This window comes from Mercenaria mercenaria, chromosome 8 (assembly GCF_021730395.1).
Source record: "Mercenaria mercenaria strain notata chromosome 8, MADL_Memer_1, whole genome shotgun sequence".
Classification (NCBI taxonomy): domain Eukaryota; kingdom Metazoa; phylum Mollusca; class Bivalvia; order Venerida; family Veneridae; genus Mercenaria; species Mercenaria mercenaria.
Window position 1 is genome coordinate 13,684,772 of NC_069368.1, and position 17,799 is coordinate 13,702,570.

General features: G+C 35.0%; 1 protein-coding gene across 1 annotated transcript in view; it reads right to left on the reverse strand.

The window, feature by feature from the left end:
• Positions 1-17,367, reverse strand: part of LOC123565576 (uncharacterized) — a 46,587-nt gene extending 29,220 nt beyond the window's left edge. Inside the window, exon 1 of the mRNA XM_053550345.1 lies at positions 17,211-17,367. Within this exon, the coding sequence (XP_053406320.1) occupies positions 17,211-17,367 (157 nt within the window). The remainder of the gene's footprint in view (positions 1-17,210) is intronic.
• Positions 17,368-17,799: the final 432 nt, after the last annotated feature.

Below are 17,799 nucleotides of genomic sequence, written 5' to 3' on the forward strand. Positions count from 1 at the left end.
TTTACAAATTTGAAGTTATCTAAAAGGTTACATTATGAAATCAATGAATGCTTTATATTAGTTCAGTTGGCTATTGACAATGTAATGTTACTCTAATACCGGTATATGTATCTTAATTATTTGTCTTTCTTTTAATTTCTATGTTGACATTGAGAAATATTCTCTCTCTAAGGAATAAATACCGACCATGGAAGTGTTTACTTAATAATAAACACATAATCCGCGAATTACGTTTAATAGAAATATATATGACTTCCTTCCTGTACTTTGAATCAGTGTTGTTATATTTTCTGGTCCTTTGGGTTAATGGAGTCTATTCAACATATGTGTTCTATGAGTTTCGCTTAAGCTGTTGCCGGGGGGGGGGGGGGGGGGGGGGGGTCTGAGAGGTGTTGCACATTTCATTACCTCTCATGAACAGACTCAAAAAACCGAGTCTGCTATTATTCTTCTTGGTTGCATTCTTTGCTTCCAAGGCATCTTTTACATATTTTTTTTTTCTAATTAATAGGGGATCTCCATTACTTTGGGGTTTAAAGTTACCGACTTCGAATCACTTGCCCCTATTTTATGTGAGTAAGAGTCATGTGACGAAACCAAATCTGCTGAAATATCCACTGGAAGTAGAAAACAGAATCAAGCAAATAAAAGTGATTTGGTTGGATTTAGTCTTTAGATGAGACGTAATAATACATCCATCTGTCAACACGCTCATTAAACAAAACTCCTTTAATATACACAATTACTGAATTGACTACATGACTCTGGTCTGCGGAAGATCGATGGTTCTGCCCGGGTACAATTGCGTGCCTGAAATAATGTATAAAGAGGAACCTATGGCATTCTCCTTCAACAATGTATTGGCAGTCGCAAGACGACCTGCAATGTAACAATATGTAGCATAAGGCTAACGCAAAAAGATTCTGTGACATTACCAAAAATGTATTTGCTAACCTTTGATAACATTTATAGTACGTGTGCATGTATTACAGAATTGCGGTTTACCATAAGTGCGTGATGCTTGCAACGTACATAACACATTATCATGCCTATCCCGAATGTCCAGTAACTATGAAATATATGTCGATTTCTGATTGACTGTTGGGGGAATATATAACTTCGTTTTTTTTTTCAAATCTTTAAACATGTTTACATATCTTGCGGTATGAAATATCGATCCGTTACCAGATGAATATTAATCAAATGCTGTCAGAGTAATACATAACATTGTATATGATCTGGCCCGTGGTAACTGTTTCAGCTTCTGTTGATTCTGCTTTCTAACCGAAAACTATATACGTACAGATCATTTACTGCTTCAGCTAAATTATAAATGGAGTGTTTTCTGGTATATTAAATATTTTGGAAGTATTCAAATAATAGTACAGCTTGAAACTGAACTGCAAAGAACAAAATTACTGTATTTTTTGTTGACTGTCTTTTCAATTTCCAGTTTGATGTTAATTTACAGGAGATAAAGAATCTGTATGCATATTTTACAGCTCCTTAAAAGAAATGAAAAGCTTGTAATACTCATACAAATCTGCTGTTGTATGTAACCCCGCCGTACTGGTGACTGCGTTATTTCAACATTTCTTATATATCTACGAATATGTTCGCAACACCGGTTGGGAAAAATAAATCGTCCCATAAAATGTCTAGGCCATTAACATATCAGTCTGTGATCAGAATGGAAAAATATCATGTTTTGTACATAGTTACAAGCATATGTTTAGACACTTTATAGAGAGACAAATCACATCCAATGTTTCTTCTGTCTAGACCGAATGACCAGTTAAACACAATACCAGTCTTTATCTTCGTCTTGAGACGTTTTAATATTGGAGGTAGGTTCCCGAATTTCGCATGCATTCAGAGGTCTGACACGTAAATCGTATCTGTGATCAATATGATTTGAATATCTTTGCAGTAATACGTAACACGTAATCAAATAAGACCTTTCTTCTGGATGTCTGTTGTCTGGAGCTATTGACCTACTAATCGAAATAACAGTACACACATTTACAGATCCATTCCTTAATGACACACTGCTCCACCAAACGAAATGTCTTCAGATATATTAATTACTTTGATGCCTCAGAATTGTAGTAAACCCTTTCATTGAATTGAAAACAACACGATTACATTGTCACTTGGTTTTGACTTTCATTGTGAGTACACATTTCAAGTTTTTCATTTATAAGAGATCACGAATTTATCAAAGTATAGATAACTCTCTTTGAAAACACTTTAACGCTGTTGATACAAAACTGTATAATAATATACTAGTATTATGCTGTTGTATTGTTCGTTGTTATATTTCATCATTTCTAATATATCTACTGATGTGTTTGCAACAAAGGACGGAGTAAACAAATCGTCAAATAAGAATTCTAGGTAATCAGTAAAATAGAATGTTATGAATTTTTTTAAATATCAAGTTCCTCACCTTGTTACAAACATTGGTACATTATCTACAGCCAGAGGAAGACAATTTGCCATTCGCTTTTAGCAGAAATACATCAGTAATTATAACAAGAACGATGAAAAAACAGGAATTCCTCACAAAGATTAAACTCTACCATACATCAGATTTTGTATTTGATTATTATTTATATAATAATGATGTTTAAATACATTTTGATTCCGATGCATTAACCGTTATTAGTTACTCTGATTACTGAAACGGACCAATAAAATGAAATCTTGAAAGATGATTATATTTTCTCTACTTTTCCTGAATGTTCGTTTTGACGAGTTTAGAGTTACACCGACAAAGACCCAAGGTGCCCTTTTGGATATTTTTGTAATCACCGACAGGCACCTGGGAAGAACCATCGACATTCCGTAGGCTGGATGGCTTACTCACTTGAAGAATTCTATTCGCTGAGTTAGATTTCAAACCCACATCAGTAAAGGACAAGGCATTCAAAGTTAGCGACCTTAACCACTCAGCCATGGTGACCACTGTAAGTTGTAGTCACATAGAGGCTTGACTTACGTAAAGATTTCTACCTTAATCTTATATGTTGAGAAAACTACAAAATACCACCATTGTGATAACTGCGTTTATTATTAATGTCGACTGACATCTCCAGTTTACTGCCGGACATGAAACATGCATAATTCTTAATGATCTCAATTAACCATTTAAAACAGTATTTGTATTTTGTTGCTTGTTCTGCTGCGAGTTTCAGGATGGTTGATATTTTTGTACAAGTTCGTTCACAGAATCAAATATACCCGTAAGTGTTTACTTCCCGCTTTTTTAAAAAATGTTAGCATAAACGCTGTCTATTTTACGAAAGATGTACAGATTTGAAATGGTGTCATTTTCCTTTGCTCAATTTTGTGACATATTAGATTCCTAACAGCTTTGCAAACTTTACCATTTAAATGTTCCTGAGACAGTTTATTGCTTCGCACATCTGTTGTTTGAGTCGCACCCAGGCGTTCTGATTAGAACTTCTTTTATGTCAGGAAACTATGAAGGTCTGAAGTTTCGCCCATCAGCATACTTCTTCAAACAAATAAATTTCAACCCGTTAAATGAGTTTGATTTGCTTGAAGAATTTGATTTTGACATGACATAAGACACTTACTGTTTTTTTTTTGTTTATGAAATTTCAGATAAATAGTGTTGTTTGATATGCGTCTTTGTGTGAACAACAAGCATGATCACTATCCAGTTAGCAATGCCACGTTCTAAGAGCTTCCAAATTCGCGAACACGTAGCTTATGTATTTGACTACAAGCATGATTTACATTACTATTAAATACATAAAAAACAAACAAACAAAAAATAAGAGAACAAAAATCAAGACAAAAAAAAATCAACATAAAAAAACAAAAAACAACAACAACAACAAAACAACAACAAAAAATAAATAAAAGCATAAAAAAGAACATTATTTCATTACAAATTTGCTCTTTGTGTACCATTTTTTTATAGTGTTTAGAACGTATCCGTAAATTGTACATTATTACTTAACTATTATACGCGATACTGTTCGACTTTATATTAAATACAAAAGCCTTTTTTTGCATACGTATTTATTGTATGAGAAATCTAAAATAAATAAGTAATATTTAGTTCCCTGTTACTATTAATATTATTTTCTGTCAACACAATTTAATGTTTAGGATATTTGATTATTTGTCTTAAACTGAGAGATAAATTAGTTTTCAAATTTTCCATCACAGCAGAGCCATATGTTTAATAGGCAAACTTGAAAAGTTAACACAATTTGTTAAGATATCTATGCATGTTTGACCCCAAAGAAAGCGCGAGAAAACGAAATAGCCCAATATAAATGGTTTGGACACTAATAAGTAAATCTGTGTGTTTGGAATCAGAATGGAAGATGTACGTAGTTGCAAACAGTTTAAGATTACTGCTAGAAATTCTACAGAGAAAAGTCCATACTCGTACTTAGTATATTTATATTGTCTGGTCCTTAGGTATCATGGAATCCTTTAAAGTTTCCGCCTAAATCGGTACTATGTAGCCCGAGGAGTTGTGTACATTGTACTTGCTCTCATACTACTGTTTTGCTTGACGGGAATGGTCTTGACAAAGATTGCATAGGACGGTTGCTTTTAACATCAGAAACATATTTTCCAGAAACTTATTTGTCAGTTTTTTGGGCTATTTCCACATATTACAATAACAAAACAATCGGGAAGTCATAATATTCACAAACATATTTAAAATATTAAAATACTTAAATTAAAAGATGAAAGAAAAAATACTATCTTGCCGTTAGTTTCTCCTGTATTCATTCAGTAAATTGGCAATACGTTATTTTTTATTTACGAATTTAACATTGTATTTCACATATTTATTTGTAATGGAATCTGTAAGATGCTATTCCTTTTTTGTAGTTTCAAATGTGTGTAATTACATGATACTATGATATCAAGGTAAAATATTGAAGACAACAAGGAAACAATTTAAGGTGGTTTGTATTAAACATATTAAATAACTATTATATAGACTGCTTTGAATGATCACAATAAAACATAATGACGGCATTACTTCTTGGTAGATAATCATCAAAGATATATATTGACCCGTTTTTGCTATTAACTAATTTAGCCGGAGTGTTCCCCCGATCTGTTTGATCAGTATGACTCTTCCAATTAATTTCTTAATTAAAAATGTCTGTATTATTAAATCAATTGCCTTTTCCCTAATAGCATGCATCTCAGTCTTTTGTAAACAACGTTTATTTACAGATATTTTCAGATAAGATCGTAGCTTTGTTTCTTTCGTTTCACAGACCTGTGGCAAAATCCATCCAGTAGTAGGTTGCATATTTCTACAAGTCTTGATAATCAGCGTTTCTCCCGTCATGAATTTATTCTGCATGGTTATATTATTCTATTGTAATTTTCTTTGACGGGCTGCCGGATTGGAGATATTTTAATATGTCAAATATAAATTCGTTGTAAAAGGACCATTTCCCTAAGATTTCTGGTTAATTATTCGGTATGGTCTAGGTTTGGTAGGGCTTATCAATCAAAGCATGGATTTATGTTATTCACAGATTCATTCAAACCATTAAAGTTACCATTTTACATGTTTTGACGTTATAACATGAATACTGAATGAAACCCACTTATACTTTTAACTGGCATAGCAATAACTCATTTCCTCCTTTAAATAAACTTTAGACAGCAGTGATTTCATTTTCCTGCAATGTAATTTCACTTAAACAGCAGTTCCATTTGCATGTATATGTAATAAAACACGACTTTGGAAAATGTTTCATTACATTACTATGTTTCAAGTACATAAATATATTTCAAAGTACACTAATATGTTAAACATTGATACCAGAATTTTGTCGTCATAATCTGAACATGCACAATAATTACAATGTGCAGAAATATTTACACGTGTGCTGTTAATTTGTGGAAATACATTACATTCTATATTTAAATAATCATGCATGAATCCAAGTCCATCTTCAAGTATTGGTGGCTGGAACAACATACTACCTGACAGGCTGTTATTGAGGGTATAAAGATATTATATGTTTTACACTAATAAATTTTTATGCATTTAGTACACATATTGTTCACGTTTAAAAGTGTAGATTATATTCTGAATATAAACATATTTTCTCTCAAGATTTGTTATGAGCAGCTGGAAGTAAGATAACTAATTTTATCAAATATAGGTACATCAATTCAATAGAATAAACATAGAGAAATTAACCAAATAATGTGTAAATCAATTTTGCACAATTGCTATGCACAATCAGTTATTTCGTCAGAAAAATGTGAAATCGCTTTTGAAACATTTGTCCAAGAATGTGCATTAATTTCGTTTTGTTAGCTATTATCAAGTATCGGTATGGTGGCCTCTGATCAGATGTAAGCGGATAGAAGATTAGAAATGTGTTTGTTTTCTGCAGAGGATGACGCTTTAACAGAATAGTATTGTGATTTAGCTCGCTGTTAATATTTCTGCAGGAACACCTGTCATGTGTTTTCAGATTTGACAGGGTACTTGGGGGTACGAATCCGTGTAGCAGTTAGACCTATCATTTGTAGGAAATTTTTTGAGCGATTTGAAAATTGGCAAATTTAGCTGTCTCAGAGTTTGCGACCCGAACGGAAGAGCACATAGTTCCAGGATTGTAAACTGAAAACAAGATGTTAGACATGTATGAGACACATACAGTCCAGTACAAAATTTTCATTACAGACGTTAGTGTAAGGTTCTGGACGGGAAGCTCTGAAACTGTTCATTGCCTCCTACCGTTTACTTTTAACACACACACACACACACACACACACACACACACACACACAGATGCTTAATTGAGCCGGCTTTTGACGATGAAATAAATACCTCCGTGGCCGAGTAGTTAAGGTCGTTGACTTCAAACTACTTGCCTCTCACCGACGTGGGTTCGATCCTCACTCGGAGCATTGAAATCTTCATGTGAGGAAGCCATCCAGCTGGTTACGGAAGGTCGATGGTTCTACCCAGGCGCCCGCTTGTGATGAAATAATGCACTGAGAGGCACCTTGGGTCTTCCTCCACCATCAAAGCTAGAAAGTCGCCATACGACCTATAATTGTGTCGCTGCGACGTTAAACCGAACAAAAACAAAAACATAATTATCGTTCGTTTATCTCTGACTTATGCAAATAATGGTAATCTAAAAAAATAACAAGCAAAATAGGTAGAGCAATATAATTGTTTAATTCCGTAACCAACGACTAAGATTCAATGCAACATTGGTTACAGTGTACGGTAGATGGCCACTGAATTAGAATTCAGGTTGACGAATAGACTACATATCCTGCACAATAATACAGTGGACCGTCGCGGAACCCCGCCCCGCCAGGTCGAAAAACGCAAAATAACACTATAATCCGCCAGAGAATTGCGTTTAAAAGAAATATACTGTGAAATCATTAATATTCTTGGGGGCCAATTTTCGTGGATTTCGTGGTTAAGTCAACCCACGAAATTTAATCCCAACGAACAAGTAAAATTCCCATTCAGTTTATGTTCAAAAGTTGAAATCCACGAATTCATATCCCCACGAACTTGCCGTGTTGACCAAAATCACGAAATTTCGTGCCTATAAAATTAAATGATTTTACAGTATATGACTTTCTAATTATTAGGGGATATATTTGGCTATTGGGTTTAAAATTACTGACTACGAATCATTTCCCCTTTATTCTGTGAGTTTTGTGAGTCCTGAGAGGAAAACAAAATCTACTAGAAAATCCACTGGACGTAGAAAACACATTAAAGCAAATAATAGAAAATCAACTTGATTTAGTCTTTAATGAGAGGTTATAATATAGCCTTCTATTAGAGATTTTCAGCTTACTTCGACGCTTACTGCGGACCCCGGACTGCGAACTTACTGTAGGGGTTTTCTCAAACTGAATGTAAGTTGTTTTTTTTTTGCAAAACTGAACAGTGGCATATTTAGCATCCGGTTCTAATGCCGTAATACTGTTTCTATTTAAAATATCCAAGAAAAGACAGTTATAAGATTTAATATCCGTTGTATTGCATATATGAATTACCGATATACATGTATTTTGACTTACAAGCATTCATAACAGCGTGGGCGCATTTTTTTTTTTAATATCCTTTTACCTTTTATACCTTTTTTATTAACGTATCTATTATACTCAAATCTTTCGACTACCGTATTTATAAACAAGACATCGCAAACTAATTCTTTTTTATCTGAAATGTAGCAACTTATTTAAATGCTTCTTGTCAATTTCGTGAGGTTCTAGCCAGTTTTTGCTAGCAGCGAAAAGCGGCTGTTAATTCAACGATCAACATGTTGTGCGGTATACAAAATGCCAGCATGTCCGTGTCAGTAATCAGGGCGTGTCCGTGTCCGTGTTTATACTAGCATCAGTTTGTCCGTTTAAGTGTAAGCTTGTCCGTGTAAGTAATAATGTATACAAATGTCAGTTGGTATGTGTAACTTGTGCGGTATACATAGCTAGTATGTCCGTGTCAGAAATCAGGGCGTGTCCGTGCCTGTGTATATACTAGCATCAGTTTGTCCATTTAAATGCAAACTTGTCCGTGTAAGTAATAATGTATTCAAGAAAGTTACTGTTCTGGGCGTGTCCATGTATATATCCTCGGCGTGTCAGGGCATATGTCAGTTGTGTATGAAGTTTTGTATACCCGTGTGTTGGTTTACGCGGTAAGGTTTTTGTAAACGCGTGTGTAGGAAAACTAGGTTTACGGTGTAATGTTATGTTAACCCGTGTGTTGGTTTTCGGTGTAAAGTTGTGTAAAGTTATGTAAACCCGTGTTGTGGTATATGATGTGAAGTTGTGCTAAGTTGTGTAAACTCGTGTGTTGGTTTACTTGTGTTTCTACCGGTCAGTTTAAGTACGTGAACAAGGTTTTGCCTATGGAAGTGTTCCTAATTCCTAGTTTGACGGTTATGCTGGGCAATGTTATTACTCTAAACATTCAATTCGAAACCGTCAGGTTACACATGCTCCTACAGCAAGCCTCCTTGGTACCACAATGGTCCTCTCCTTGTGTACCGTTTCACGTGTCCATTAATGAACTTCGCCTTATAAATAGAACAGGGCATAAAGAAATAGTTCAGAACAGTCGTAACAGGATTCTCAAAATTGACATTTCTTGTAAAGCGATAGAATTATTTCGCGCAGATGAATCCATTCGTCTAACTCCGGCCTTGATTTTTTCACTTGATAAACTTTGCGTCGCACTTCGAGAGAACTTAGGCTAGAGAACTTAGGCTAGAATTTGGCGGAAATTTTCTCGAGAAAATTTTGTGGCGGAAATTCTAGCTTTAGAGTTGCATGTATTTTCCAGCTATTCGAAATTTATTAAAACTGATAATCTTAGTAAATCTTTTACCATTAAACGTGTTAAAGTGAACGTATTTTAAGCCTCCCCTGTTACTGCGTGCATATTTTGGTGTCTCTCGAGTATTCCTTGTTGTTTGGCTAATGTTTTGGGGGGCCCTGCAGCCGGTTGGTGCATACTAGTGTAGCACGTTGTGCACGTGTAGCACGTTAGTGCGTGGTGTAGCACGTTAGTGCGTGGTGTAGCACGTAAGTGCATGGTGTAGCACGTCAGTGCATGTGTAGCACGTTAGTGAATGGTGTAGCATGTCAGTGCATATGTAGGACGTTAGTGCATGGTGTAGCACTTTAGCGCATGGTGTAGTGCGTCCGTACATGGTGTAACTCGTCCGCACATGGTGTAGCACGGTAGTGCATGCTGTAACAAATCTTGCGTGTTGTGTCACACTTTAATAACTTGCCATATTAGTCCACTGGGTCAAGCAAATCAGGGGATGGCTTAAAATAGTCTTTATTCTTCGTTTGTCACATAACACCTTAAGCTTGAGTTTCCAATACGAGCCAGTCGGTTGTGCTTTGTTGTGTTACTATCGCGATTTCAGAATTACTTAGCAGCCACATATCTCTACAACGACAGCAGGACAAATTATAGGAAGCTTTACGCAATACAGGGACAGACGTTTAATGTGAAAAAAGTGTTCTAAGGCCTTGATCTATCTGTCGCCAATATGGTACCGCGGAGGACCTGATCTATCTGTCGCCTATATGGTACCGCGGAGGATCTGATCTATCTGTCACCTATTTGGTACCGCAGCAGATCTATCTATTGAAATAAGCATATTGACACTGACTGTTTAAATAAGTGACAATTCATAGTGCTAGTTGTAATAAATTTATCACTATGTGGGCATTTGTCCGATATGAATAATAATAATAATAATAATAATAATAATAATAACATGATGTCTTTAATTGAAGTAAAGTTGTTGTGTTTTTAATTATTGTTGGGAGACCTAGTCTTCCGTTTGAGTATGAGATTCCCCCAAATGTACATGAATGGCCACCATAATCACCTATTACGCAAAGCAGACCAAGCTGTTCGGGAATCGAACAAGGTGTGTTGGATTATGGGAACCGGAGTCTTAAAATAATTGAAGAACATGCTTAACGCAAGTAAAATTTGACAGAGTATTTATATGACATCAGAATATTGCGATTACGTGTTTTAGATGTAGCCTGTTCACTATCTATATATTTTCAAACGTATGTATTGTATAACAACAGATAATCTCACAATACACTAATTTGTACAATGAAGGCAAAAGTTAAAACACATATAGGTAAAAGAAACATATATACCCTAAGTATGTTTTTCCATACCTCATGTTTTTATTTCGATGTAAATGAGATGTGAAACCAAAATTTGTAGTCCTGTTTGGCGCCATATAACCTATACTGTGTTGGTGCGCCGTAAAACCCAAATAAATAAAACTAAGTATGTTTTCTGTTTTGCGAACCTTTAAATATTTTGAGAAAACCCCTGCTGTAAGTACGCAGTCCGGTGTCCGCAGTCCGTGTCGAAGTAAATTGAAAATCTCTATTACGACGATCTGTAAGCGGAACGTTTTTAATATACATAAACCCTGAATTGACTACATTGCCTCTAGAAATAATTACAAAGCTTAGTTCAAGTACAGAGCAACTAAACAGCAATCTGGTTTGCGGACGAACTGTGTGGTTCTGCCCAGGTAAAATCCTATGCCTGAAATAATGTATAAAGTTAAAGGTTAAAAGGTAAAGTTAAATTTTATTTACCATCGCTATGTATAACACACAATAAAAGCTTTGTAGAGCCTTTGATCGACCCTATTTTAAGAACAGTTAAAACCAATTAAACCTTACTCCCAGCAAAATGCTGGTATCCATTTACAGCTGATGCAATGGAGATAAAGTGGCGTGCTCAAGGACACATCGCAATGGGCGTAGACAGGAATCAAACCAGGAAATCATCTGAGCCCTCTCGGCCAATGCGTCCACTGCAAAGGACAACTGAGTGTGTCATTTCTCTTCCATCAACAGATTGACAGTCTCAAGACGGGCCCGTATTGTAACACCATTTAGCATTAAGGCTAACTAAAAATTATACTTTGACAAGACCAAAAACGTCATTGCTAATCTTTGATATACATTACTAGCGTGCATGTATTACAGAATTGCATTCACCAATAATGTGAGATGATGCATCCAACGTACATTGGGCCCGTATTAATTGTTTCTGCTCTTGTTGATTCTGCTTTCTAACCGAAATCTATACATGTACAGATCATTCCTTGCTTTCACTCAATAGAGTGTCTTCTGGTACATTTAATATGTTGGGTGCCTTTAAATCATGGGCAAATATGAAACTGAACTAAAACAGCAAAATAACTGTGTTACTTTTGTAGACTGACTGCCTTTATAGTTTCAAGTTATTTATGGATAGGAGATAAAGAATGTATGTATGTATATTTTAAAGCTCCTTGAGAGAACTTTAAAGCTTGCGAGCAATACTCGTACAAAAGCAACTGCTGTGGTATGTAGCCTGTCGTATTGTTGACTGCTTTTTTCAACATTTGTTATATAACTTTGAATGTGTTTGCAACAACGGTCAAAGACATTGAATAGTCCCATAAAAAGTCTAGGACACTACACCATCAGTATATGATCACAATGGAAAAATATTATCGTGTTTTGTACATAGTTATAAGCATAGTTACATTATTTGAAGACTATTTATACAGAGAAAAATCACCTCCATCGTTCTGCTGTCTACGCAATACCAATCTAAATGAATCGCGATGATATATAAATATATTCCAAACAGTTTTATATTAATAATTTGGAGGTAGTCTCTTGAAGTTTGCGTTTATTCACAATTCATCAATCATTTCTGTGATCAATGTTATGTCGATGTTTTCGCAGTAATACATAACACATTATCAAATTAGACCCATGGTAATTGTTTCTGCTTTTCTTAAGCCTGCTGTCTGTTGTCTGGATTGACTGACCTACTAACCGAAATATATATACGTGTGCAGATTCTTCATGATACTGCTCCAACAAATGATTTTTCCTGGTTTATTATTTTTGATGCCTCCAAGTAATAGTCAACCCTGTCACTGAATTAAAAAAACAACACAATTACTCGTACATTGTTCCATATTGTTTACATTCATTGTAAAGATACATTTCATGTTATTCAATTATAAGAGATCACGAATTTATTAAGGTATGTATAGTTCTCTTTGAAAACACTTTAAGCGTTTGATACAAAACTGCTTCCAGATACGTAGCGCTGTCGGATTGTTGGTTGTGTTTTTCATCAGTTTGATATCCCTACTAATGTGTTTGCAACAACAGACGGATAAAATAAATCGTTCAATAAAAAGTCTAGGTAACCAATCTATCAGTCTGTGATCAAATGAGTTTTTACATAGTACATTAACTACAGAGAATACCAATTTGTCATTCACTTATTATATAAATTACGAAAAAGTAATGAACTCCGCTTATGACTAAAACTCAACCATGCATCAGGTTTTGTTTTTTTTATTATTATTTTGTATATAATTTATTTTTTAAGTTGATTTTTGATTCCGATGCATTAAACTTTTACATTTCTTCAGATTATAGAAATGGAATTACAAGATGAAAAGCAAGAAAACGAATTAATGTTTGTACTTTCTGACTTTACTTTCCCTGACTGATTTTTGACAGGTTTTTGATTTTTTTTTTAAATTTGTTATTTCAGTGTTATAACTAATATGTAAATGTTGAAAGAAAGACTGTAAAAGACACTCTGCCAAATGAAATTATACTTTATATGGTAGACTGCAAAAACACCATTTAAACCACACATTTACAGTCATCTCTTCACTTTAAACGACCTAGATTCTAGTTTATTGATGAACACCGCTCATGGCATTTTCAAATGACCAAGATTCGGGTAAATTGATTTCAGTCAATCACGTCATTTTCAAATGAATAACCTAGATTTTGGTTATTTGGTTTGCGTTACTCAAGTCATTTTCGAATGACCTAGATTCCAATAAATTGATTCTAGCTACTTACATCACTATCAAATGATCTAGGGATTTGCTAATTGATCCTTGAAATAGATGAGGCAGGAAAAGCAACGCCAAGAATATATTTTTATCTTAAACTGGAAATCTTAAGGAAAAATGTTTACGCAAAAGAAAAGTTCACATACAACCCGCATAATCAAACGCACGCCATACTGACTATATCGTTATAAACTATAAAATATATGCATAGCAATAAGTCAAGTGCCATGCATAGTAAATACTCCATCCCTGATTAAAGCAGAATTCAGGACCGTTTTGTATTTATGTTGACATACCGTATAGTTGTCGTCGTTGTTGTAGAGTCACACCGACAAATGCCCGAGGTGCAGCTTAGAACATTATGTAATAACGGACAGGCACCTGGGTAGAACCACCGGCCTTCCGAAAGCTGGATGGCTGCCTCGCATGAAGAAAATCTATTTTGTAGGTTTCAAACGCACATCAATGGGGGCAAGTTCTTCGGTGTAGCCATCTCAACGACTCTGCCAGTGTGGCCATTATAAATGAGTCTTATAGAGGGTTATATCTCTCATGGCGTTATTTATGTTGGATACCATTGTGCTTACTGTGCCTTTATTGTTAATATCGACTGGCATTTCTAGGTTTCTCTCGGATTTGAAACATGCATAATTCTTAATGCTTTATTGTTTATTATCTTTAAACTATCTTTAACCTACACATACCAATATTTCTATTTGCATACTTCAGTACACACTCAAATCAAATATCAATATTAGAAAAAATACAATGAGAACCATGAACCAATACTCTGACTCAATATACCTTATCAAAGTAAGATTTTTTGTGTGGCTTTTTATGCCTTCAGTTGGAGGGTGGACAATGCTGATGTAAAAGTTCTTTCGCAGTCCATTTTTACAAAATGGAAAATTGTTATTGCTTTGTAAATAAGTAAGACATGTACACTGCGTATTTCTGCGAATCATGTTCTTTTAACGTTTTAGAGACAGTGTATTGACTCACACATTTGCTGTTTGGGTTTGAATTATTTTTATTTCAATGAACTGTGAAGGTCATGAGGTTTCGCCGAGCAGCATTATTCTTTAAACAAACAAATTCGAACGGATTTTAAAGATTGCCAATGGTTGTTCAACACATAACCGGTTAAATGTATGATTTGCAGGCAAAAATGTACAATTTGTATTTGATATTGCAAATGCATAATTAGTTGTTTTTTTTTTCTTAAATTATGGAATTTCATTTGAAAATAGTGTGATTTGATACGCGATTTGTATATAAACATACATAAACATGATACATATACTCATGAAATATATAAACATGTTGAAACATACAGTGAACAATGATGACGAAAACAAAAAATAATTGAAATTAGAGTAATGACCCGAGCCATGAGAAAACCAACATAATGGCTTTGCGACCAGCATAGATCCAGACCAGCCTGTACATCCGCGCAGTCTGGTCAGGATCCATGCTGTTCGCTAACAGTTTCTCTAATTTCAGTAGACTTTGAAAGCGAACAACACGGATTCTGACCAGACTGCGCGGATGCGCAGGCTGGTCTGGATCCATGCTGGTCGCAAAGCCACTATGTTGGTTTTCTCATGGCGCGGCTCATATTTATTTTTTAAATTTATTCTTAACAGACCATTTTCTCCAATCAGATGTATAAAACGTACCCGTAATTTATTTACTATTACTTAACTCTTATAGTCGATTATTTTCGACTTTTATTTCAATACTAAATCCCCAATTTAAGCATGCGTGCATCTGAGATATATTACTTGTATTTCGTTCCATGTCACTATTACTATTATTCTCTTTCAATATGATTTAATGCTCAGGATCTCTGAATATTTCCTGAACTGAGATCAATCAATGTTTAAATTCCCCGGTACAGCAGAGCGTGTCGTTTAAAATGAGTAAACTTGGAAAATGAACTGAGTGTGTTTAGATATCTATGCATGTATGTCTCCAACAAAACCCCGAGAAAACTAAATTACCCCATATTAATGTCTTTGACACTAATCAGCGAATCTAACTTTTTGGGAGCTGAATGGAAAAAAGTATTTTCGAGACTTGTAAACAGTATTATACAGAGAAAGGCCCATTCTCATACTTGTTATATTTATTATTACCTGGTTGTTTTTGATCATGGAATATTTTCAATATACGGTAGGTCGGTGGTTCTACCCGCCCGTAATGAAATAATGCACAGAGGGACACCTGGGGTCTTCCTTCACCCTTAAAGCTGGAGAGTCGCCATATGACCTATTATTGTGTCGCTGCGACGTTAACCCCAACAAAACAAAACAAAACAAACAAACAAAAAGACATTTAGCCCGAGTCTCTTCCGCAATCATTTTTTCAGAATTGTTTCTTTTCATGTCTAAATTAATAAAGAAATGTCTGTATTACTTAATCAACAGTCTTTTCTCTACTCAAATACAAGAGTCTTCCTTCTGAAATATTTGTCTACACAACGTTTTTGTTGCTACAGAATTCTCCCGTTTCACAGACCTGTGGCATAATCAGATAAGTAGTCAACTGTATATATGGACAAGGCTTGATAATCGTCATTGTCATTTTCATTACTTTTTTCTGCATGGTGGAGATTTTTCTCCTGTTACTTCCAGATTGGAGTTATTTTAATATGTCAAATATAAGGTACAGAAAGGTCATTCCCCTGAGATATCTGGTTAATTACATGTACTCAGTGAGGTCTGCGTCTGCACCAAGAAGTGTTTTCGAGCAATGCTGACAGCGTCTTTTTTCATAAAGTTGCATGTGCATGCATTTAAGATATTCTGAGAATCATTTTAACGATTCTAGTTACCATTTGACTCATTTGACATTATAACACCAACATAAAATTAAACCCAATAGTACTTTTAACTGGCCTAGGTATAAGTTATATCCTGATTTCATTTGCTGCAACGTATTTTTCCACTTAAATATTTTGCGGTTACATTAATTGAAACACGACCAGCACGGTAATAGATACAACGATTTGCAGAAAATTTAAACAAGTATACAGCTCTTTTGCAGTATATTCCATAGTAAATTAATCATACACGCATCGAGGGTACATGTGTCTCACACTTTTAAAATTTAAAACATTTGATAAACATATTCTAAACGTTTTCCTGTCTTGTAAAGTATACTTTTCATTCGGAATAGTTATATATATTTTTCAAGCAAACAGGCAGGTTTGTGTGAGTCGTGCTCAGTCGTTGAAGGTTGAATTACTTTACGTAGGGGAATTATGAAGGTGTGAGGTTTTGACCTGCAATGCCATCATTCAAGAAAATAAATGTCAACGGATTTAAATGATTTTCAACACTTGTTTAACACATGACCTGTAAAATGATTTTGACTTTCTTGGGAAAACAAACAATTTGTATTTGATATTGCGGAAAGCATGAACTTAGGAAATGTAAGTTAAAGTAGTGTAGCACCTTTCCGCGACCGTGTGTATTTGTGGCAGGTCTATTTTGCGATGTTTGGTCTTGTTGTGTTTGTTGTGCTCTGTGGTTTCGGGAAATGTACACTTACCTTTAATCTTTTTTAAATATGCGTCTTTGATCAGTATCCAATTAACAATGCATTGTTCCTAACACACATCTTTCCCAATCTGCAACGGCGTGGCACATGTATAGGATATAAACATGATTAACATATCCATAAGATACTTAAACCATGTCCACGGTCACATTCTTGACCTAGTAATCACCGAAGTTGCCAATGGCATTGACATACTTTCATGTGAACCGGGTCCTTTCTTGTCCGACCATTGTGCTGTCAAAATCGTAACTAAGGTGAGAAAGGAAAATATTGTCAGCAAATCTGTTGTTTTTCGGAACTTTAAAGACATGGATGAATCTGAGTTTGCTAAGGATCTCGCAGATATGTCCATTTGTAGCGAATCCGTCGATCAGTACGTAGAGCAATTTGAAGATGAAATTAATATACTTCTTGATAAACATGCTCCGAAAAAAGAAAAAATGCAAATTTATAGAGCTCCAAAACCCTGGTTCACTGAGGATATTCATTCCATGAAACGACTGGTCCGTAGATCTGAGAAATTGTGGAGAAAATACCGCCAACCCAAAGACTATGAAACTTTCAAAGCAGACCTAAATAACTATCACTATGCTCTAAAACGAGAAAAGGAGTTAACTATAAGCCAGAAAGTACTCGAGTCCAAGGGAGACTCAAAGAAACTCTACCGCTTTGTAAAAGACTTAACTGGAAGCAAGTCTGAGAACCCCATGCCAACTGTGGAGGACGGTAGTAACTTAGCTGATAAGTTTGCTGATTATTTTATGGATAAAATAGAGAAAATACG